Below are 22,910 nucleotides of genomic sequence, written 5' to 3'. Positions count from 1 at the left end.
TAAAGTCGCAACTCTCGAGCCTCAAGAGTCAAGACTCAAGAGCCATAGCCTGAGAGGCCTCCCAATTCGTAGTAGCCGGCTGTAAATCATACACATCCTCCCATTCCTCATCATCGAGCTCTAGGCCCGGCTCGATCTCAACCACAGATGAAGTACCTCCTGTTGGTGGATGCGCATCTCCACCTGCCTGAGGAGCCTCTTGCTCCATCTCCCACTATGTAAAAGGATCTGTCTGTTTGTCTATACTGTTGCAAAGCATTTTCAAATTTGCACTGACAAAGACAAGATCATTAGCCTTCTCCACTCCAAGCAGATTCCTCTTCTTGGAATCGGCCACGTATGAAGTACCTCGTGTTAGTGGATGCGCATCTCCACCTGCCTGAGGATCCTCTTGCTCCATCTCCCACTGTGTAAAGGGACCTGTCTGTTTGTTTGTACTCTTGCAAAGCATTTTCAAATTGCGCTGACAAAGACAAGATCATTAGCCTTCTCCACTCCAAGTTGATTCCTCTTCTTGGAAGCAATGTGGCTGAAGGTACTCCACAATTGCTCCAAGCATGAGGTACTAACTAACTGGCTAAGAATACAGATCGCCAATCTCTGAAGCTCAGGGCCATCATAGCCATAGTCCTCCCACCATAGCACTGAACCTATCTTCCTACGATCAATCTGAGCATCTGGACTGCCAAATCACCCCGCATCTCTCTGTACTGTCTCAACTGATCTCTGACAATGCATCGCCCATCTCTATCTAGAACCATCTTGTTTAAAATCTCTGTAAATTGGTTCATGACTTCTCTATCTGTCTCTTGCCCTGCACCTTGGAACTCTGGATCCACCATGTACAATGCCCCGTGTAAAGAAGAGGCATATGAATTCCACCTCGAGCTGCAAAGTGCATGGATCTCCTCATATAGCTCTACTTTCGGCTCAAGCTATGCAAGCTGCTCGATCATGCGGTCCATTGCCTCATAAATCTTGCCAATGCAAGGATCCATGCCATCCAGAACTCGAAGCAAATGAACCACCGGTTTTACCTGTGCGTCTAGACTCTTGAGCTCCTTCCAGAACTCAAGATCCTCTGCCTTATCCTTGCACAAAATTCCTGCAACTGTCTTTGCATAGGGGGAGGTGGTGAACTCGTCATTGATGAAGACCTGTCGGACCGCATTTCGACATTCAGATAGCCTGCGCACAAGAAGATAGTTGAATGCAAAGCGGGTGTCTGAATAATTTAGAAGTACTTTGCCGCCCAACCTCTTGAGGTACTCACTCCGAACCAAGTTGTGATTATTGATGAAAGTAACAATCTTCACTGCATCAGCAATGACTGGAGCAATCCAGTTTAGCTTGCCGATGTCTTTTAGAAGGTTGTTCAAGCAGTGTGCCATGCAAAAGCACACTGTCACATGCGGATAGTGGCTCTCTATAATAGCTGTTGCTGCCCTGTTTGATGCCTCCCCATCTGTGACAAAGGCCACCACGTGTTGCTCACCGATCGTTTCTATGGCTGCTGTCCACTCTACAGAGAGGACATCGGCAGACTTGCCACTCTCGGTGGCATCATGAGAGTGCACAAAGTATATCTCTCCACTCGAGTATGCGACGAGACCATGGATAGATCTCTTCCTTGTATCACTCCACCCGTCAGCAATGAGGGAAACGCCATGTTTTACCCAAAGACGTTGAATATTGAGTGTTGCTTGCTCCACGATAGCCTTCTCTCGATCGAGCAAAGTGGTTCGGAGAGCCTCTGAAGATGGCGGCACACAGCCGGTGCCATACTCTCCTATCTGTTGCACCATGACTTTCCAATACTCCGACCTATTTCGATCAAACATAGAAGAGGTTTGTATCAAAAGGGCGGAAACGACGATACTGGAAAAAATGAGAGAGAAGATTGATAAATCATAAAACATATCTCGCCGCGCAAATGGAATATGGTCGTGATAGAAGAATCACGCCACGGCCGCATCCACCTCTTCCTTCTTCTTTGGGTCCCAAGAGGTGGCAAGGGTCCTTTGGCGACCAATCGGGCCCGATGAAGATCCACGGCACCTAAACCGGGTAGAGAGGAAGAAGGGAAAATGAGCGTCTTTGGGTCGATACCTTTGCGTGCGGGCTTGGCTTTATGGTTGAATTGCCGATCCTTTTCCTCGAGCTCCTTCCTCTTCTCGATGGTTACGTTGGTGCAAAATTTTACCTCATGTCCTCGCACTCGAAGAAAGTGAGCCCTCACTTTGTCATGCCCCCCTTTCCGCGTGTAGTAGCATAGCTTGCATGTCCATGCATGAGAACCTCCCGCCGCCGACAAGGTGCCCTTCGAGGTCACTTCATCCCACCACGACCATTCCTTCGCCTTTTGAGTGTTGCCCGCATGAACGGAGGGGGTTGTACGAGAAGAAGAGGCCATGGAGTGATGGATGATGAAGACAAAAGAGTCTCGATAGAGAGCTTGAGAGAGGATTCACTTCTTGAGAAGTTGAGAGTCGAGCCCCAAGGGAGAGAGAGCTTGAGCCTTGAAGCCTTGAAAGTTGAGAGCAAGAGAGAGCTTGAGAGCCTTGAAGGCTTGAGGCTTGAGCGCTTGAGAGAGCTTGAGAGCCTTGAAGGCTTGAGGCTTGAGAGCTTGAGCAATGAGTAGACCGTAGCGCCGAGGGGAGGTTGAAGCTTGAGAGCAAGAGAGAGAGCCTTGAGAAGTTGATTGAACTTGAGAGCAAGAGACTCGAGTGAGCTTAAGAGGAAAGGGTGAGGGGGCGGCTAGTTATATAGGAGAGCCTATGAGGCCTATGAGGCGTTTTTAGTATTTACAGCTTTTTCAAAAATGGCCGTTTATGTCCGTTTTTTCAAAAGTGCCCGTTTCTGTCCGTTGCAGGCCGATCCGGCCGTTCCAAGCGTTCTGGGTCCGTTCTGATTCCTAGCTGTCTGTCGAAACGTGCTGCCGTTCCGGGGCGTTCCATCAGTTTCCAACTTGAAATTATCCGTTCCCCAGTAACTCTGGCTTACGTTGGTGCAAAATCTCACCTCATGTCCCAATACTCGAAGAAAGTGTGCCCTCACTTTGTCATGCCCCCCTTTCCACGTGTAAGATCATAACTTGTATGCCCATGCACGAGAACCTCCCGCCGTCAACAAGGTGCCCTCCGAGGTCACTTCATCCCACCACGACCATTCCTTCGCCTTTTGAGTGTTGCCCGCATGAACGGAGGAGGTTGTACGAGAAGAAGAAGCCATGGATGATGCGAGAGAGAGAGAGAGAGAGAGAGAGAGAGAGAGAGAGAAGGGGGGGCCGGGGTAGAGGGAGGGAGAGAGACTAGAGAGAGAGAGAAAGAGGGAGATGAAGAGACTTGAGCAATGAGAGCTTCTTGAATCTTCAATGGCAAATGTGCATCACGCCGTCATGTAGACTTTAGCCTTGAGAGCTCAAGAGAGAGAGAGGTAGGAACACGAGAGAGAGAGAGAGAGAGAGAGAGAGAGAGAGCGCGCGCTTGAGACTTGAGGATTGGGAGAGGGAGAGAGAGAGGGAGACAGTGGTGAGCCTCAAGAGGCTAGAGCTTGATAGGGTAGAGGCCAGAAGTTAGAACAATGCAATGATGCATTCACTTGTAAGTTGTGAGGGGAAGGGGTAAGGGGGTTACCATTATATAGGCCTTTGCCCACTCAAAAAAAAAAAACAATCCAAAAATCCTACCCGTTTTTTCTTGTTGGCTGAAAATGAGTTCGTTGGCCTAAATCTGGCCGTTCGGCCAGTTCTCTACCAATCCGTTTGTTCCTCCCATTCTGGCCATTATGAACGGTCTGTTCCGGTTTGCCGGTGTATGCCGGAACGCCTGTTTGTCCCAGGACGTTCCAAACCATCCTCGCCTGTCGGAACACCGTTCCAGCGTTTCAGAGCCATGCACAGGCGTTCCCTGGTAACTATGGTTCCATATCACCCGGCCTCACCTCCTGAAGGAGACTGTAAGGTATGAGCTTTGTTCTAGTGTCCTAAGAGTATGAGTCAAGGAGAGGAAAGGTGGAATTATCCCGCATACAATGGTACAAGGCTATAGAGCTACTTAAAGCTTATTTCATGAATGAATAAACCAAGCCTATTTTGCATTACATCTCTCTTGTTTATAGTGAGCTTGTGATGCCTTAGCAACAACTCAAGATCGTTTATGAGTCCAAGTTAATTGATCTTGGAACCTAATTCGCTTGAGTGATAATCTAGCCAACACACACTCACTTGTGTGCATGATGTTTCTCTTTCATCCACCATAGCCAGCACGATCCCATTCCCATTAAATGGTATCAGAGCACCAGGATATGCTAGCTAAGTTAATTAGTATGCATTTGTGTGATTAGCATTCTCTAAATTCTATTTGCATTAGCTTTAATAATCCCTAATCCCCAATCACCACTTGGGCACGAGCATGATCCACTGCCCTTTGGTGATTGGGTGAGGAGGAATTCACTTTTAGCTTTGATTATGGGTGCAATTTTTCAATTAGTGTGCATCTTTTGTGTTAACTTTTAACCCATTTCGCATTAACATTCCTCTCACCATATTTTTCAATTGCTTATGCATTTCATGTGTCTACAACGTGTTCATCAACACCATTTCGTAAAGCTATTGAATGCCAATTTTGCTCAAGGTTTGATCCTTCAATTTTTTGAGTGAAATCTCTGTGTTTTCAACTTCTAATCAACTGCTTGATCACTCAATTTGGAGGACATTAGCCCCTAATTATCCCCCCCTATAATAAATGTGTGTGGAGTGGTGTGTGTGTGTGTGTGCACTCTACCGGAACTAAGGATAAAGTTACAATATTTTGTCCTCTTCACAACCAAAAGGGCAAGCTCATGTGGTTAACCTACCTGTCTTAAGGTATTGGAGGAGCCCAAGGTCACGAGGTCAAGCCCTTGCCGACTTTTGGTAAGGAGGGTCGTGGGAGGAACTGAAAGAGGCGCTTAAAAGCGGCTAATTCATCTGGCGGGTCCGCAGGGGCTTGTTCCCGCGATGCCACCTTTGTGCGCACCACGCGGACACCAACCTCGTCTTCAATCCCTCCTAAAGACCCTTTCGGGTCCGTAGAGGGGGTTTCCCGTGCGCAAGACCACCAACCGCAGCCGGACGTCAAGACTCCTCCAAGAAATTTTTAAGGCATTTTTTTTTGGGTCCACTAGTCTACATTCCCACGAGCTTCCCTTCTCGGCCTCCCGTTCCCAACAAGCGCTGTAAGGTCAACTTCCCACGGGATTTTCCAAAGATCCAAGCCCTTTTTTAAGGGTCTGCTCCCACGTTCCCACCTGCAGAGAACCCAAATACATCAAGGCAATTCGAAGGATTTTCTTGAGTATCCTTTTTTGCTCAAAGCCATCAAAGCTTCAATTCTTGCAACCAAGGAAAAGCAAAGAACAAAAATTGTCAAGGGGGGCCTCACTCCGGTGAAGAGGTGCTTCACAAATTAAGCAGAGAACCGGGCATTCTCTCTCTCTCTCTCTCTCTCTCTCTCTCTCTCTCTCTCTCTCTCTCTCTCTCTCTCTCTCTCTCTCTCTCTCTCTCTCTCTCTCTCTTTAAAATTTCAAAATCTTGCAGCAATAACTTGCAAATAAATTTTTCAATGATCTCTTAAGGGATATTTGTGCTCATGTAAACCTCTTTATTTAAGGTCTCTTTTACAAAGATCCGAGACTACTGCCTGGAACAAAAGTCGAATTCTATTCAAGAATTGATGGGTCATGCGAAACCGGGTTTTGCGATATATTCGGGAAATTTGACTTACCCCACTAATGAGATCTTGACTCGAAGAACCCAACAGACCTCTCACAATGAAAGTGGAAAGAGAGAGAGTTCCCAAGAAAAGAAAGACAAGGATACACGACCCCGGGGGCCGGCTCACTCTTCGAGAGAGGGCCAATTATATCAAAGAAGGGAAGTGTTTTGGTTGCGGGGAACATGGGCACGTCTCCGCAAAGTGTCCCAAAAGGGCACAGCAAGAACAACATGAAGATAGGCCAGAGAGTTGGAGAGCAGCAGAGGAACGTGGCATAAAAGGCAAGATGAAAGCAAGACTAGTTCCAGATTGCATGGGTACTGACCCAAGCATGATTGATGAAAATACAGAACTTTGTCGAGCTTGGGAAAAAATGAAAGATCAAGAAGACCTGATTTTCTTCGATGGAGGAGCCAAGGCCAACTTCATTTCACCCAAATTGGTGGCACGGCTTGAGATTACACCCGATAGGATGGGACCACCAGCAGAGGCAGTTCTAGCGCCACCTAGATGGGACATAGCCATTACACCTGTCATTGGCAAACTTCAGTTGCATTGTCAGGAGTATGTGGGGCACGAGGACTTTTACATAACGCCCTTGGAAGGTTGTGACGTCCTCCTAGGAGTCCCTTGGTACCATAAAAACAACATGGTGGTCGACTATCGGGCAAAGAAAGCAACTTTGACAAATGAAAAGGGCCGAAAAAAATTGTACTTGATGTAAAACTTAAGTGTCCCTACTGTATCGGCTTCGGTCATTTCCAAATTAATGAAATCCAGTCTCTTTGTTTACTTGATCTACTTGAAAGAGTTAAATGATGAACACAGAGCAAACACGTCTAAACTTAATAAATAACGCTAAGATTTTCTCGACACTCGTGCCGATTGCTTCTTTGAGGGCTTGCCAGGCAAGTTGCCACCATCTCGTCCTGAGGATCACACTATTGATCTGATACCTGGAAGCACACCACCGAACCGGTCACCTTATCGTGTTAGCCGAGCCTAGAATGAAGAGATTATGAACCAAGTGAAAGACCTTCTGGAAAAGGGTCTTATCCAGCTGAGTACTTCACCCTACTGCTCTCCAGTGTTGTTGGTTTTAAAGAAAGACAGATCTTGGAGAATGTGCATTGATTACAGAGCTCTCAATAAAATCACGATCAAGAACAGATTTCCGATTCCAAGGATCGATGATATTCTTGACCGGCTATAGGGATCCTCTTGTTTCAGCAAGATTGATTTGAAAAGCAGATATCATCAAATCAAAATCACGACGGGAGATGTCTACAAGACAGCGTTTCGGACGAGCTTCGGTTTATATGAATTTTTGGTGATGCCTTTTGGCCTTACCAATGCTCCAGCGACTTTCAACCGAATGATGGATAGGATTTTCAGAGAGTACAAATCGTTTGTCGACACTTTCTTTGATGACATTATAGTCTTCTTCGAGGATGAGGCAGAACATAGACACCATCTGCTTCAGGTCTTTCAGGCATTGCGAGATCACAAGTTGGTTATCAATGCCAAAAAGAGTGAATTTTTCTTGTCGGAGATACATTTTTTGGGGCACATCGTCTCAGTAGCAAGAGTACAGATGGTGTTGCCAAATTGGCTTTATCTCACAGAAAAATAATTCTAAATGAATTATTGGATTTATAAGTGAGAGGGTTTTCTCGCTTGGAACACCAAGGAAAAATAATTCTAAATGAATTATTGGAATTTTAAGTGAGAGGGTTTTTCTCACTGGAGACATCCGAGTACAGAATATTCCTAGTGCGTCATTCAGAGTAATGACGGGAGCACTGTGAAAGGGAATATCTGTAAGGCCACCAAGAACGGGTACTTCTGATGCGTCACATCGGATGGCTGACAGGGAGCATCGGGAAGAAGTATCCGACCATCCGGGAACGGACATCTCTGATGCGTCATAGGATGGGTGACATAGAGCATCGTGAAGGAGATTGTACCGTAAGTTCGGTAGGAAAGGACTAGGTGATGGGTATTCCTGATGCGTCACAAGGTGGGTGACGGGTGCATCGAAAAGGGAATATCCATAGTCGGGAGGAAATTCCGAACTATGTTAGAATTGTGCACAAGGAAAAAAAGCAAGCACTTGAATGAAGATGGGTTCAGAGGAAACTTTGAGGAAAAACAGATGCTTTTTGAGAAAGCGGGATTGCTTTTCGGGAAAGCAGATGCTTTCCCGCGAGGAAGTCTATGTCTGCATTGCAACTGTACATGTGATTGCATCCAGGGACGCCTGGGAAGTGTTGTGAAAGCATTGTTTTTAACTTATAGGTTTTATTGAGTTTTTGGGCAGGTTCAAACTATTTTTTTTAAATATGCCGGCCGCCCACTTAATAAGTGGGCAGCCATCTGATAAATACGGCAACAGATCAGCCAGCGTTTTCTCTCTCTCTTTTTCTGGCAGAACTGGAAAAAAAAAAAAAAAAAAAACGTCTGCGATCTCTACGCGAGCAGCTATTCGTGCTAGTGGCTAGGAGCTATAAAAGCATCACATGCCCTCACTCAGAGGGGAGGACCAATCTTCGCAAGGAGGAGATGCTGCTGCAGATTTCAGCCGTAAAGAAGACGTTGCCGGTGATGCCCATGGCTGCCCCAAGTGTACCAGATGTCGCCAAGACCCAGTGCGCGAATTCCCTCGCGAAGAAGTGCCTACGAAGCGTGTTTCCATCGCGACAAGTTGCTGTTTTTCTCTGTTTTCAGCCCATAAACGTCGTAGACGGGGCTAATTTACGAGAAGGAACCCGAGAACACACCTCTTTTGTGTGTAGGATTGGAAGAGAGGATTTTCTATGGAGAGATCTCTTCCGGGGAATTGCTTTTCGAGAACGGAGTTGCGTTTCGAGCGTCGAGACTTTGAAGGGAACGATTTTCATGTTCTGATCTTTGAGTATTTGATTGCAAGTGTACTTCCTCTTCGTGAGGGAGTAGGAGCAAAGGAAGGCATGAGCCTCTGCAGGAAAAAAGCGCTCTGAGGAACTAGAGCCAGATCAACCCAAGGGTTTCGTACCCGAGTTTGGGAAGTAGATCCACGGATCGGAGAGAGGTAGTCTCTCAAGTTGTGATCCGGAAGTTGGGATTCCCAAGTAAGGACTTTGTGTCCGGGAAAGCAGAGTTGTTCTGCAGGAAGAGGACTCTGGAAAGAGAGTTGGAAAAGAGTTGCAGGGATGCCATGCCCTGAGTCTGGAAGGTGAGATCCAGAGGCGAGAACCTTGATTCTCGAGGAATTGGAATAAGGAACGGAAGTTCCTTGGAATAGGGTTTTGCCCTAGGAATCGGAAGCTGAGGCTTCCGGGAACCATCAAGTCTTATTCTAGAACGAACGTGGTAATACGTTCGGTTCAAGTGCTTGTATAGACTTCTCCTCAATAATAAAGATACTATTACGGGGGGGGACCAGCCCAACTTCTGGTCCCCAGTACTGTGTCGATCTTCTCACTTCTCTCTCTCTCTCTCTCTCTCTCTCTCTCTCTCTCTCTCTCTCTCTCTCTATATATATATATATATATATATATATATATATATATATATATATATATATAGATATATATCCTTTGGCTTCAATATTAAGAGATAAATTCTATTTATCTGAGTATATTTTATATTGTTATGCACTCCCGTTTGTGACAGATGGACCCAACCAAGATTGAAACTATACGTGATTGGCCCGATTTGAAGAATGTTCATGAAGTTAGAAGCTTCTTGAGCTTATGTCCTTAGGACTCCTTACTACAGGCGGTTCATTCGAAAGTTTGCAGAGGTAGCGTCCCCTTTGCACATTCTGACACAAAAAGGAGTCCCTTTCTCGCAGGGACCCATAGAGGTGACTGCCTTTCAGACATTAAAAGAGAAATTGACTACTTGCCCAGTATTGACTTCGTCGGGTTTGCAAAAGTCATTCGAAGTGTATTGTGATGATTGTGGTCGTAGTCTGGGTGCGGTCTTAATGCAAGAAGGCCGTGTCATTGCCTATGAGAGCCGATTGTTTTCAAAGCCGGAATCGACAACACAGATTTATGAGAAAGAGCTTTTCGCGGTTATCCATGCTCTTACTCAGTGGCAACATTACCTACTCGGAGCCGATTTTACGGTCTTCATTGATCATCAGAGTTTACGTTATTTCTTGTCACAGAAGCAACTATCGGAAAAGCAGATGCAGTGGGCTAACATCTTGTCACAATTTCACTTCCAGATTGTCCATGTTCAGGGACAGAAGAGCTTGGTGGCAGATGCTTTGTCTCGGAAGCCGCTAGTCTTGGATATTTCCGCGATTCACCATAGAAGCTTCAAGGACATGGTTGATCAGTACGCCACAGATCCAAATTTTTTGGATGTATTCACTCGAATACAGAATTTGGAGGTAGTAGCGAGATATTCCATACGAGATCGCTACTTGATGAAGAAAACAATGTTGTGTGTACATAACCATTGAGGAAAAAGGTTCTGACCGGATGCCATTCTCCACCTTTTATGGGTCACCGCGGCATTGACACCACCTTGAAAGGTGTAGAGCGTTACTTCTTTTGGCCGAGACTCAAGAAGGATGTGAACGACTTTGTACGCAGTTGCTTGGTATGCCAAAAGGTCAAGTTTGACAGGCATAAAGTACAAGGATTGTTACAGCCTTTACCCATTCCCACCCGCCCCTGGGAAAGTATTGCTATGGATTTCATTTTTGATGTCCCGAAGACACAGAGTGGGCATGATGGCATTTGGCAAGCAAGCTCACTTCATTCCAGTGAAAAAAACAGTCAAGCCGGATCGTTTAGCGAGACTGTTCATTGCACAGATTTTCAGATTACATGGCATGCCTGAGACAATAGTCTCTGACAGAGATCCCCGGTTCACGAGTTTGTTTTGGAAAGGCTTTTTGGGAGAACATTGGCACACGGTTGCAGTTCTCGTCATCTTTCCACCCGCAGACAGATGGGCAATCTAAGATTGCAAATTCAGTCGTACTCGATTTATTTAAGTCTTACATTTCTCATCAAAAGACTAGATGGGAATTTTTTTTGCCCTTGGTAGAATTTGCCTACAATAACACGATCCACTCTTCGACAAGGAAGGCGCCATTTGAGATCATTGAAGGTGCTCGGAAGGTTCCACCCTTCCTTAGCACGAAAGATAAGATTTTTGAAGCCAGCCAGTACCCGAGGGACTTGGACACTGCTTTTGCCAAGGTCTGAGAGGCTTTAGCAAAATCTCAGGAACGACACAAGAAGGCAGCAGATCGACACCGTCGCGATTTGAAATTAAAGGAAGACGATTGGGTGATCTTATGTTTTGAGAAGGCACGCCTAAGAAAGAAAAAGGGAAGGATCGGCTTTTTCCAAAGCTTAGCATGAGATACTATGGCCCTTTCCAAATAAAAGAAAAGATAAATGATGTATCCTTTAAACTGAAGCTACCCGATACTTGGAAGATTCATTCCATGTGAGTCTATTGAAGCCTTTCAAAGGCGATGTGCCCGATGATGGGGAGCCACATGAGCAACCCGAAGTGGAGGAAAGTGAGGAGAAACTCGTTCCAGAACAGATTTTGGCACATAAGGATAGAAAGATAAAAGGTAAAGTGATTAGGCGGTTCTTGGTTAAATTCAAGAACTATCCTGCATTGGATGCGAAGTGGATGGAGGAGGAGGACCTAGCAGATATTCCTCAGATTTTGGAACTTTACCTTGAAGCATTTGGTTTAGCATAGTCTACTCCGATAGAACCCCGATTTCAACATGGGTGAATCTAGTGGAGCGGGTTTCCACAAGAGGGGAGCCACTCCAAAGTTCCAAAATCTCTCGCAATAAGCATCCAAAGAATCTCCCTTGGTCATCCGAAGATGATTCCAAGTGGTTCGTATATCTCGTTCTTACTCCCAAGTCAGCCAAGAAGAAATTAAGAGCCTTTTGAATTTCAACCATTTAAGTGGAGCTTCCTTCCTCACAAGAAGAGTGGACCACCATGTTCGAGCATTTTCTTTGAAGAAAGATGTAACCCTCCTAATCTTGGAGTGCTCTGAGTAATGCCTATGTCAAACTGCTGAATGAAGACCAAAGCCCTCGGAGCATCTCGGAACCCAGAAAAGGATTCAAATTTAATCGCCTGTCCACCTTCTTTGAATTCTTTTACTTTCTTGTTTTTGTCTTCGAGAAAGTCATATTGGTTGGCTCTATAAAAATGCTTCTTCTTTGCATAAGACATATAGTCGGCGGAGTCCGAATTGTCAGAGGATGACTCCTCTGTCAAACTTTCAGAAACTGGGCAAAATATGGGTTTCTTTGCCTTTTTCTTGCCCTTTCCAAAGCTTTGCTTTTTGCCTTTTCTGTCCTCCTCGCTCGAGTCAGAAGAAGAACAAGAAGAAGAACTGGGTAGTCCTTCAAATCGTACACGCTTCTTCAACTTTCTTGCCGATGCAAAAGAAGATTGACGACCCAGATAACCCAGGGAGTCAGTCCCCTTCTTCTGCTTTTTCTCTTGCTTTTTGGATTGGTTGTTTGCATCCAAAAGCCAGTTGATCTGTGTCTGAACCACCTCTTGTAATTTTTGTTTTGTAAACATCCTCAGAGAAGGAGGTTTCTTGATTGCCGGTTTGATGGGTGGTTCTGTGGCTGTCTGCCAACCACTGGGTGTGCACTTCTGTGATGGATTGTTGAGACATTAATTTTGCAAACTGCGGATCCTTCACAAATTTAATCATCTGTTTGTGCACTCGTCAACCTGCTGTTGACGTTCCATCTCTTCAAGTTCGTACTGAGTAGGCCAAGGTGGCCCGTACTCTTCCTCTGTTAAATCATCAAAATCTTTTTCGTGATCTCCTCCCGCATTAGCAGATGCAGAGAAGTCGACTGATTCTTGTTGGAATCTGTAGGTATCGTGAAAAAAGGATCGGATTTCCAAGTAGAAGAGAAATCGGCCGCGCTCTGATACCACTGTAACAAACTTGGACACCACACAGCAGAGATTCACTTCAAAACAGTTCACAAAAGACGACACGGCCCGGCGTAGTCTTGGGGCTCTTGGCACGGAACTCGCGCCCCTTTTGGTATTTCTTTTTATATTAATCTGTACAAAGTACAAGGGAGTCTCTGGGATCTCATACTCAGACTTTGCGTCCAGATGCTCTTAGTAATGATGCCCAGAAGACCTTTTTATTGTTACAAGGGATGCCCAAAAGCAGAGCCCCAAAATCTCAAACTCAACAGCTTTTGAAACTCCAAAAGCTTCTCAAAAATTAAAGCAGAGTGCCCAAAAGCTGGCCAGCGTGATTTCCGGAATTCCGTACGGCCAATCAGTGCAAAAAGCGGAGCGTCCATACTGCTGTCCATAAGGCCTACCACGTCAGCATGTCAATGCGAATCCCGCCGCATTTTCCGCAGCTACCACGTCAACAAGGCTATGTGTGTATCCGAGGGCACTGCCACGTCACCAGTTTGTGACATGTCTACTCGGCTAAATTGGTTTCTATGTGAGTATGGTTTGTGTCACATCGTGTGTGCAGGATGGATCTGGCAAGGGACTAACACTCGTGCATGTCTGCAAGGGCAAGTGTGTCTAGCTTATACATTTCCGTAGTGTGCTATTCTGGCAAATGATGCTCATAGATCGAGCTTTCGATTTGAGAGAGATGTGAGCACTTCAAAGTTAGCAAGTTGCAACTTAGCCCCTATTTTCTCCTACATTGTTTTGTGCTTATGGAATATTATCTACATAGATGAACTCAAGATAAGCCCATACTCACCTCAAACGAAAGTGCTAGGTATGGACTCATGTCGACTCGTTTATTTTTCAATTTTGAAGCAAAGTTGATGCTCATGAGATAAGAAGTAATGCTTAGTTTAGTTTTGTGAAGTCTATAGGTAAGAACTAAGAAAACACTTCATGCTTTTCTTCTCATTGTATGTGTCAGACTAGCCTCGGCTTAGTCCATTCCAGACCGTACTGACACCACACTAGACACTCGGACATGTTAACCTTGAGTATAGCATAGAAGACGTAGTAATTGTTTGCTGAATTTCAAAGCGTTACTATATGGATGTATATGAGAAAGTCTGTACAAATCTATAGGAGTTTGAATATCATAGGTGGGAGATCAACTACAACTAAGAGATTAGCCTTTGGATTTAAAAGCCTCATCTACGTATAGATGGGAGAATTTCAAATTACTTGTTAAGATCACAACCATTGTACATGAGAAACGCATTAGGATCTTGTTACTATGTCCAGAAAAGGTCCGAGAACAATATGACTTTACATGTGTCTAATGTAAGATACACTAGGATTGAACAGTTGTTTTCTAACAGCCCGCTCTATTATCTTCCATGATTGCTGCCTGCAAGGCAGCTGTTGATCACGCAATTAGTTGTCTATTTGTTGGTTTTTCTTGGCCAACAATTGACTTTTTCAAAGCTCTTCTAATGTCGCAGTTACCACATGCCAGCTAACCTGAGGAAAAGCAGAGATCGGAGCCAAAAAGCACTGATGCGGCTAGAAGAGAAGATCACAATTGAAAAAGAAAAGCCCTGCTTTTTGCAAAACAATCACATGCACAGTGAGTTTTGGGGTTGCCCAGCTTATGGAGGCTTGCTTTTTAGGTGCAATTGGAGATTGCATACGTGACAGCAGGGCAGGGGGTCCCAGTTATCCATAATTCTTTAAGTCTCTAAACTGACAAAGTGCTACACTTACACATTTAGGTAATCTCTTTAATGCCTGAAACACAAATACCACAAGGGGTGCACACTTCACAATTCTCTGCATAGACAAAGCGCTACGCTCACACATCTAGGTAATCTCTTATTTCGTGTATTTAGTACAACAGGGAAAGTTTTTTCCGCATAGTTTTTCATTGATTTTTGCCAGCTCGTATGGGCTGCTGGCCTAGCCTTGTACTGTTCCTGCATCTTAGTAATGAGTATTGGAAGGGGAGGGGAGGGGAGGGGAGGGGACCTTACTTGCAGGAGCACAAATCCTGATAAAGGGCGGTGAAGGGAGTGGAGATGGTGACGGAGAGAAGTGAGTAGCTTGTTGCGGCTGTGCACGTGCAGCTCCATTGGCACCTTGTACGTCCCCATCTTCACGTCCACCACGCTCGGCGAGCTACTCTAGTGAAGTTCTGACCTTTCAAGACCCTTTTGTGCCCCGCTCTTACTATGACACAAATTAAATTAAGGTCGCACATGCCAGAACCTTGAGCGGCTCTCTCTTTGGATGGGTGTTGTCACACACACACACAGTCCTGTATCTAGTTCTTGTGGGTGATCTCTCTCTCTCTCTCTCTCTCTCTCTCTCTCCATATCAGGTGTGGTTGGATGCTGCCGGAGCATATCTGCCTAGCTCTCCGATTTCTCTGCCATCATTAGAGTCTCTCTCTCTCTCTCTCTCTCTCTCTCTCTCTCTCTCTCCCGAGTGTTAAATCACTCGTGCACTTATGTACTCTCTTCAGTTCACATTGCAAAGCAAGTGGACGTGTCACGTCGAGTTCAGTGGCGAAAAAGAACAAAAAATACCTAGTAGTATATTTATAATTGACTTCTCACATTTACACCTGCGTTGGCACTAAACAGGTTTTAGAACAATTATCATGTTGTCGATAAGCTGAATGATTTCACCTTGATGGTTTTCATAGCAATGCAATCCACCGTGACTAATTTTCCCTAACTCTCTCATGTTTTTACTCGAGCTAAACTTGTAAAGACCTTGGATACATTCACTTCTTCGTCCTCCCATGATTTCTAACTATCACGCTTTTGCTTTGCAATTGCTTTTAAAGTTTTCTTTTTAAATACATGATCTCATACAGGTGATAAGAGTATAGGTTTCTAGAATTTTTGAATAGATATAATAGCTGGTTGCGAAAAAGGTTTCATAGTCTTCTGTTAATGTGGTTATGTATTTACACAACCATGTATGTAGGTGTGTTGGTTATTGAATTACGTGTTTTGTGAGGCCTCTCTGTGTGTGTATCATTAACTTATATAATAATAGACCTAAGGTATGTGATGCCTTCAAAGCAAAAGTTTATGACATGTAGCAATATATGAGAACAATAGGTATCAAGAATACATCTTCTTACTTTGCAAAAATGTCTAAAATATCATGTAGAACCTTTACCAAACTCTTTGCACTAATATAGATGTCCATGCAGTATAGATGTTTATACACTTGCATAAACATACATGCACATTCAAAACTAAATAGGGCATGCTCACCAACGCATGCAAAAAGAGGACCTTCATGTGTAGGAGACGTCTTCGATATCTTTCCTGCACCACGGTTGAACGGAGCATGCATGCTGGAACATAATGAAAGGGGGTGTATCGCCAAAGCTATCAGTAAGGTGCATGGGCGTGTTGGGCCAGTAGTTGCCAATGCTTCCCTTTCTACACTTTTTTACCGGCACATGCATGAAATAGGTGCATGTGCGCATGCATACACACACACACGTTTGGATAAAGGTTCTTGCCACCATCCCCTACTTGCCTTTTACTACAATGTCTGTTGTCCCAAGTGTTGCCCTTGTCGACTTAGCGCATGCATGATCATGCCACATATATTGCCTTTGCAAGCAACACACATGGAGAATGCTGCCAAATATTTGTTGTTAGATGGCATCAACTTTGAATAATCAGTTGCTATTGAGGGAAATTATGTTGCTATTGTATAGTATTCAAGTTTGCAACCTGGAGCAACTTGTAAGCATTCTTTGCACTAACGCACGACACTACATCATGTAGATCATCACCAACATCAACAATATTATAACACTTATCATCTTCCCTTAGAGAATGGGGCTCAAAATTTGCTTCTATTATAGCTACTACGTGAAGCACCTTTTGGGTTTGGTATGACACAATTTATGGGGTTGCCCCATTTAGTTGCAGTAGCTATGTGTTGGAGTAATATAGTGCCTTTATGTATTTTTGAGGACAAAATTCAAAATTCTTGGTTGATTTGGAGGATCGCCTTGACGAAAATTGGTTGAATTTGGAGGATTTTAGTGTAAAAACTGATCAAAATCCTAAAATTTTAACAAAAAACCGGGTGATTTTCAATGGGTTCCTTTTTCCATTGGTTCACATAAAGTTTTTGGTGAGTACTGGTTCAATGTGTAGGGTTTTGCAGACAATACTTGTGATAATATCGTTGGGATGACTGTCAACGATGTCTCCCCTATGATGCACAACTTCTTGTTCTTGAGCACGTCGTTTAACTTTACTTATGTGCTTGTCGTATCATTGGTGGGGGTCTCCTTTCATAGACGTGTAGCTAGCTATTATTAATGTGGAAGGTCGCAACTGAAGTCCAATACATTGTTGAAGGCAGCTTACGACGATGGTGCTCGCCTGCACAAACGAAGGCGGGAGACCCACACATATGTAATTGTTGACCTTGTAGATTGCCAAGCTTTGTTGGTTTTGCTAGCGAGTGCTCGTAGCTGTGATCTCCTAGTTGAGGAATCGGCATACACCATAGGCGTCCATACCGCTGTGATTGGCGCAGCTGTGCACCGGGAGTCAAAATAACACCATCTATCGAACACAGAGTAGTACACCTCAGCCACCTCACTTCCTATTGTGTACGTGAGGATTTTGTTACTTGTACGTCTTCGTAAATGCATCTTGTAGACTTAATGGTGTGCCTCCTGCTCATTCTACACAGTATTACAAGTGTTGGGCAACCGCATGACAAAACAATTATTACAGCCTTTGCCTCCCCTAATTATCCCACCACAGTTTCTCCATCTCAGATGATCTACCGTACTCACCTCTTTCGTTGCCTTGAGACGATCATCTCTGTGATGGATGTTAGCTAAAGCCCACCTGCAAATGTGACCACCTCCTCGGCCCTTCTGTCCTTGATCGCCCCTTGCTGCTCTCCACAATGTTTCAAGACGGGCTGCGAAACTGATGGGTATGATGTGCTTTCTTGGAAGTTGGAATCCAAGAAGCTAGGTGTCTCTCTCTCTCTCTCTCTCTCTCTCTCTCTCATAAGGACAAAATTCAAAATTCTTGGTTGATTTGGAGGATCGCCTTGACGAAAATTGGTTGAATTTGGAGGATTTTAGTGTAAAAACTGATCAAAATCCTAAAATTTTAACAAAAAACCGGGTAATTTTCAATGGGTTCCTTTTTCCATTGGTTCACATAAAGTTTTTGGTGAGTACTGGTTTAATGTGTAGGGTTTTGCAGACAATACTTGTGATAATATCGATGGGATGACTGTCAACGATGTCTCTCCTATGATGCACAACTTCTTGTTCTTGAGCACGTCGTTTAGCTTTACTTATGTGCTTGTCATATCATTGGTGGGGGTCTCCTTTCATAGACGTGTAGCTAGCTGTATTATTAATGTGGAAGGTCGCAATTGAAGTCCAATACATTGTTGAGGGCAGCTTACGACGATGGCGCTTGCCTGCACAAACGAAGGCGGGAGACCCACACATATGTAATTGTTGACCTTGTAGATTGCCAAGCTTTGTTGGTTTTGCTAGCGAGTGCTCGTAGCTGTGATCTCCTAGTTGAGGAATCGGCATAGGCCATAGGCGTCGATGCCGCTATGATTGGCGCAGCTGTGCACCGCCACTCAAAATAACCCATCTACCCAACACAGAGTAGTACACCTCAGCCACCTCACTTCCTATCGTGTACTTGAGGATTTTGTTACTTGTACGTCTTCGTAAATGCATCTTGTAGACTTAATGTTGTGCCTCCTTCTCATTCTACACAGTACTATAAGTGTTGTGTAACCGCATGACAAAACGGTTATTACAACCTTTGCCTCCCCTAATTATCCCACCACATTTTCTCCATCTCAGATGACCTACCGTACTCACCTCTTTCGTTGCCTTGGGACGATCATCTCCGTGATGGATGTTAGCTAAAGCCCACCTGCAAATGTGACCACCTCCTTGGCCCTTCTGTCCTTGATCGCCCCTTGCTGCTCTCCACAATGTTTTAGGACGGGCTGCGAAACTGATGGGTATGATGTGCTTTCTTGGAAGTTGGAAAAGTTTATCCAAGAAGCTAGGTGTCTCTCTCTCTCTCTCTCTCTCTCTCTCTCTCTCTCTCTCTCTCATAAGGAGTTTATCCAAGAAGCTAGGTGTCTCGCTCTCTCTCTTTCTCTCATAACAGGTCTTGAGTTCAACTCCTCGTCGGCTAGATCTTTAAGGTCTCTTGGGATAGTTTGCTACGACGTTAAAACTCTCTTCTTCTTCTTCTTTTCTCTCTCTCTCTCTCTCTCTCTCTCTCTCTCTCTCACATAAGGACATCGGAACTATAGATTGGGAAAATTACCAAAATACCCCTCTAGTTTGTGGAAATTCCGAAAATACCTTGTATATATTTTGGTTGGATTGATCAGGATTTTATAATCATTATGCTTTTTTGACAATTGAGATTCGTTTTTGAGTGCGTAGCATGTAATTTGTCACAAACTATCCTACAAAAAAAGCAATTGTGTTCGAAAATAATGAAGCAATTCATCTCCAAAGCCTACATAACCAACTCAAATTTTGTTATAGCATCTTGAATTGATAGACAATCAATCTTCTTACGAAAAGCTACAAATTTTTGTTATCTTTGGAGAAATTTAATCTCACAACCAGGGGTTTTTTGGAAATCTGGAAAATTTTGAAAGGCATTTTGACAAAATAGTGGGGGTATATTGGGAATTTATAAAATTTGAGGGGTATTTTGGGAATCCACAGAGTAGTAGTTTTCGTTATATTATTTTGGCTTCAATCGTCTCTCTCTCTCTCTCTCTCTCTCTCTCTCTCTCTCTCTCTCTCTCTCTCTCTCTCACACACACACACACACACACACACACACAGTTTTTCATGCGCGAATAGTACGCAGACGGGGATATTCTCTCTCTCTCTCTCTCTCTCTCTCTCTCTCTCTCTCTCTCTCTCTCTCTCTCTCTCTCTCTCTCTCTCTCTCAACGTCGGGGGCAACGCCTATTGCAGGATCTCTCTCTCTCTCTCTCACAGACGTCGGCGGCCAGTGGACAGCGCCTATTGCAAGATCTCTCTCTCTCTCTCTCTCTCTCTCTCTCTCTCTCTCTCTCTCCGTTCGATGCTGAGCTGGACCGGGCCTGCTCATCGTCGATCGCTCTCCCTTGAAGCATTCATTACAGAGCATGAGGATGTCTTTCAGACACCAGTGGCACTCACTGTGTGTGCGTCGTGTGTGTGTCGCGCGACTTGTGAGAATCAAGCACACTCGCCGTCTCCCCTCACTCAAGCGAGTATGGCTGAGTTTGGACGTCGGAACTCAACAGAGTTTGACACATGGCACTGAAAACCAGTCTCGTTAATATGTAGTATAGATTTAACATTGTTGGCAGTGCTTGCTTGCAGGCGTGGTGCCTATGAAATGATATACATAATTTTTAGGCTTTTTGAAGCTATTTTAAGATGTTTTGTAGTGCGCTAATGGTCTGGGGCTCCTTATCGCGTGGTGGTTTGATGGGTTTTGAGGTATGGAAATCTCTGCTTTGTGGCGGTTTCGGTTCGGTGTGTGGTTTGGGGCTTGGCCCTCCTGTTGCATGGGCCTGCATGGCGGTGGTTGGGCTACGGCTCGGGCTTGCGGATGGTGATATGGTGGTTTTGGGTTCTCTGCTCACCTGTTGTGACCTGGTACTTTTGTTGCTGCTTCTTGGAGATCTTACTGGTTCGATGTGGTTGGGGTCTAGCTTGTGAAGACCCAACCCGCCGGTTTGGTTTGGTTGGCTCCTCTGTATCAACCGAGGTACTTGATTTATGGTGTCGAATGGTGTTGTCATCTCGTGTTGTCGGGTGGTTGGTTGTTTAGATACCCCCTGGCTCGTTCTGGGCAGGGTTTGGGCTTGTATATTTTTTGATGATTATTAATATAACATCACTCACATATTGTGAGTTTTGCAAAAAATAAAAAAAGATGTTGTTTTTTAGTGTTTCTTTGGAGCCATGCTTGGTTAAAAAATAGCGCTCGCTGAAAAAAAGTTGAGAGTAGTAGGGCAAATAGAAGGAGCGCAATGAGACTCTATAACAAAAACGAGAGCAAGGAGTGCAAAGTATGTTGCTACAACTAGCTCGCTCTCTCTCTCTCTCTCTCTCTCTCTCTCTCTCTCTCTCTCTCTCTCTCTCTCTCTCTCTCTCTCTATGCCGCCGTCGTTGGCAAGTTAGTGACGGCCTTGTTTTTGTAGATAGCGCCCTCCAAAAACATTTTTTCATAACTCGAAATCTTTTTTTTTTTTTTTTTTGGGGGGGGGGGGGGGGGGGGTTAGGAAGCATTAGCTACTATTATGGGATTGCGCCTACACACCCACTCGCATGTTGCAGGGGTCGAACCATAGCGGCACGCTTAAAGCCCCTTGGCTTCCAACTCCCCTTGGGTAATTTTTTCAAAGCAAGCTCGGAGTCTAGCCAAGATCTTGCAGTTGTACTCAGTTAAAGATATACCAAGCCTCAAGCTTTTTGCAAGCATTGTGTGCAAAATTAAGTTAAAGAGAATGCATGAGACATGGAATGGGTTCATTGTCTCCCCAGCGCAACATCACAAAAACAGGCTTGGTGTATTACATACTAGCTCACGCGTCCCGCCTACCGGCGGGCCTCGCTCGCTCTTACCACCTCACTCTGTATGTGTTTGTGTGTATGTGCATCTTTATACATCTCTCCATGACACACACACGATCGATACTCACACGATCGACACTTTCTGTCTTTGGCCCCTTTAGACTATTCCTGGTACATTTAACCCCTTTTGCCCAGAGAGAGAGAGAGAGAGAGAGAGAGAGAGAGAGAGAGAGAGAGAGAGAGAGAGAGAGAGAGAGAGAGAGAGATTACATAAAAGCACATGACTAAAGAGACATATTTCACCAAAAAAAAAAAAATTACATTATTGTCAAGGTTCTGTCGCTACTAATAGTAAGATTCATATACATGGTGATGCAGCTAGCATGGTGGCCTCTCTCTCTCTCTCTCACTCTCTCTTTTGTGTGTGTGTGTGTGTGTATGTGTATATGTGTGTGTGTGTGTGTGTGTGTGTGTGTGTGTGTGTGTGTGTGTGTGTGTGTGTGGTGATGAGATGGTTGCCCACCATGATGTAGGAGCCACACATTCAGCAAGAAAGGAAAGCCTACATATGATAAAGTTATATCACTACTAATGGTAAGCTTCATAAACATGTTGATGCGGCTAGCATGGTGACTTTCTTCATCATCAAGTAAGGGCAGGGAATCTGTAGGGCAAGGCAATGTGACCACTTGCACAACTTTTATTCACACATGTTGCATAGCTACTCGATTTCCAAAGGAGAAAAAAGAAAGACACATTAAGCAGGGTAGAGCTGGAATGAGCTTGATGTGACATGGGTTAGCAGAGTCACCAACTGCTATGGGACCAGTGAACTCAAGGGGGGAGAATTATCCTACCTCTTTCTCTCCCTCCCCTTTCTCTGTTAGTTTTTATGTAGTGTGATCTCTACATTCTCCTTCCCTTTGTGCTCCATTGCCATTGTTGTTCTCAACATTGTGTGTAGGCACCTTGATTCATCTAGCCTCTTCTTACAACACTACGCTGCCTTCAACAGCCTTCGTCTTGGCCCTTTTCGTCCCTTTGTGGACCATTGTACTACATTTCTATGCTCAAGTGCTCGCACTCCGATATGGATAGTTTTGGTCATCCGATCTCTGCTTAAAGTTGTTGTGTGAGGGTGTTGATGCTACTATCCCACCAGAATCACTACCTATATTGCATGTTCGTGCCCCAAATCTAGCAATCTTGTGGCAAGACATTTCTCCCCAGCCATCTAGGCCTTTAGCCCATAGTGTCCCCTTCTAGTGATTGGTACCCTCACCCTAAGTGCTTTATCTGCTCATCTTAATTGAACATGTCCGTCAATGAAACCATCTCCCCTTTTGTCATGTATAACCCCCGCATCTTATCAAAGCTCCTAATTCCATATGCCCTTATCACTCATTTGTGGACCACTGTACTCCACCTCTATGCTCAATTGATCACACTCTAATCTAGACAATTTTGGTCATTTGATCCCTACGTGTGTGAGGATGTTGCTATTGTCCCACCAGAATCACTATTTGTATCACATGTCCGTGCCCCAAATCTAGCAGCCTCATCATAGATGGCAAGATGCTC

At 44.6% G+C, this 22,910-nt stretch overlaps 1 protein-coding gene across 1 annotated transcript in view; it reads right to left on the bottom strand.

Moving 5' to 3' along the window:
* LOC147459680 (Metallopeptidase M24 family protein) overlaps nt 1-14,968 on the bottom strand; it is a 134,606-nt gene extending 119,638 nt beyond the window's left edge. Inside the window, exon 1 of the mRNA XM_086510897.1 lies at nt 14,725-14,968. Coding sequence (XP_086367023.1) covers nt 14,725-14,844 — 120 coding nt within the window. The 5' untranslated portion in view covers nt 14,845-14,968. The remainder of the gene's footprint in view (nt 1-14,724) is intronic.
* Between the last annotated feature and the right edge of the window lie 7,942 nt (nt 14,969-22,910).

The sequence above is a fragment of the Adiantum capillus-veneris genome, chromosome 4 (assembly GCF_014529385.1).
Source record: "Adiantum capillus-veneris isolate H3 chromosome 4, ASM1452938v2, whole genome shotgun sequence".
Taxonomy (NCBI): domain Eukaryota; kingdom Viridiplantae; phylum Streptophyta; class Polypodiopsida; order Polypodiales; family Pteridaceae; genus Adiantum; species Adiantum capillus-veneris.
Note: the sequence above shows the minus strand (reverse complement) of the source record. Positions and strands in the feature narration are given on the sequence as shown.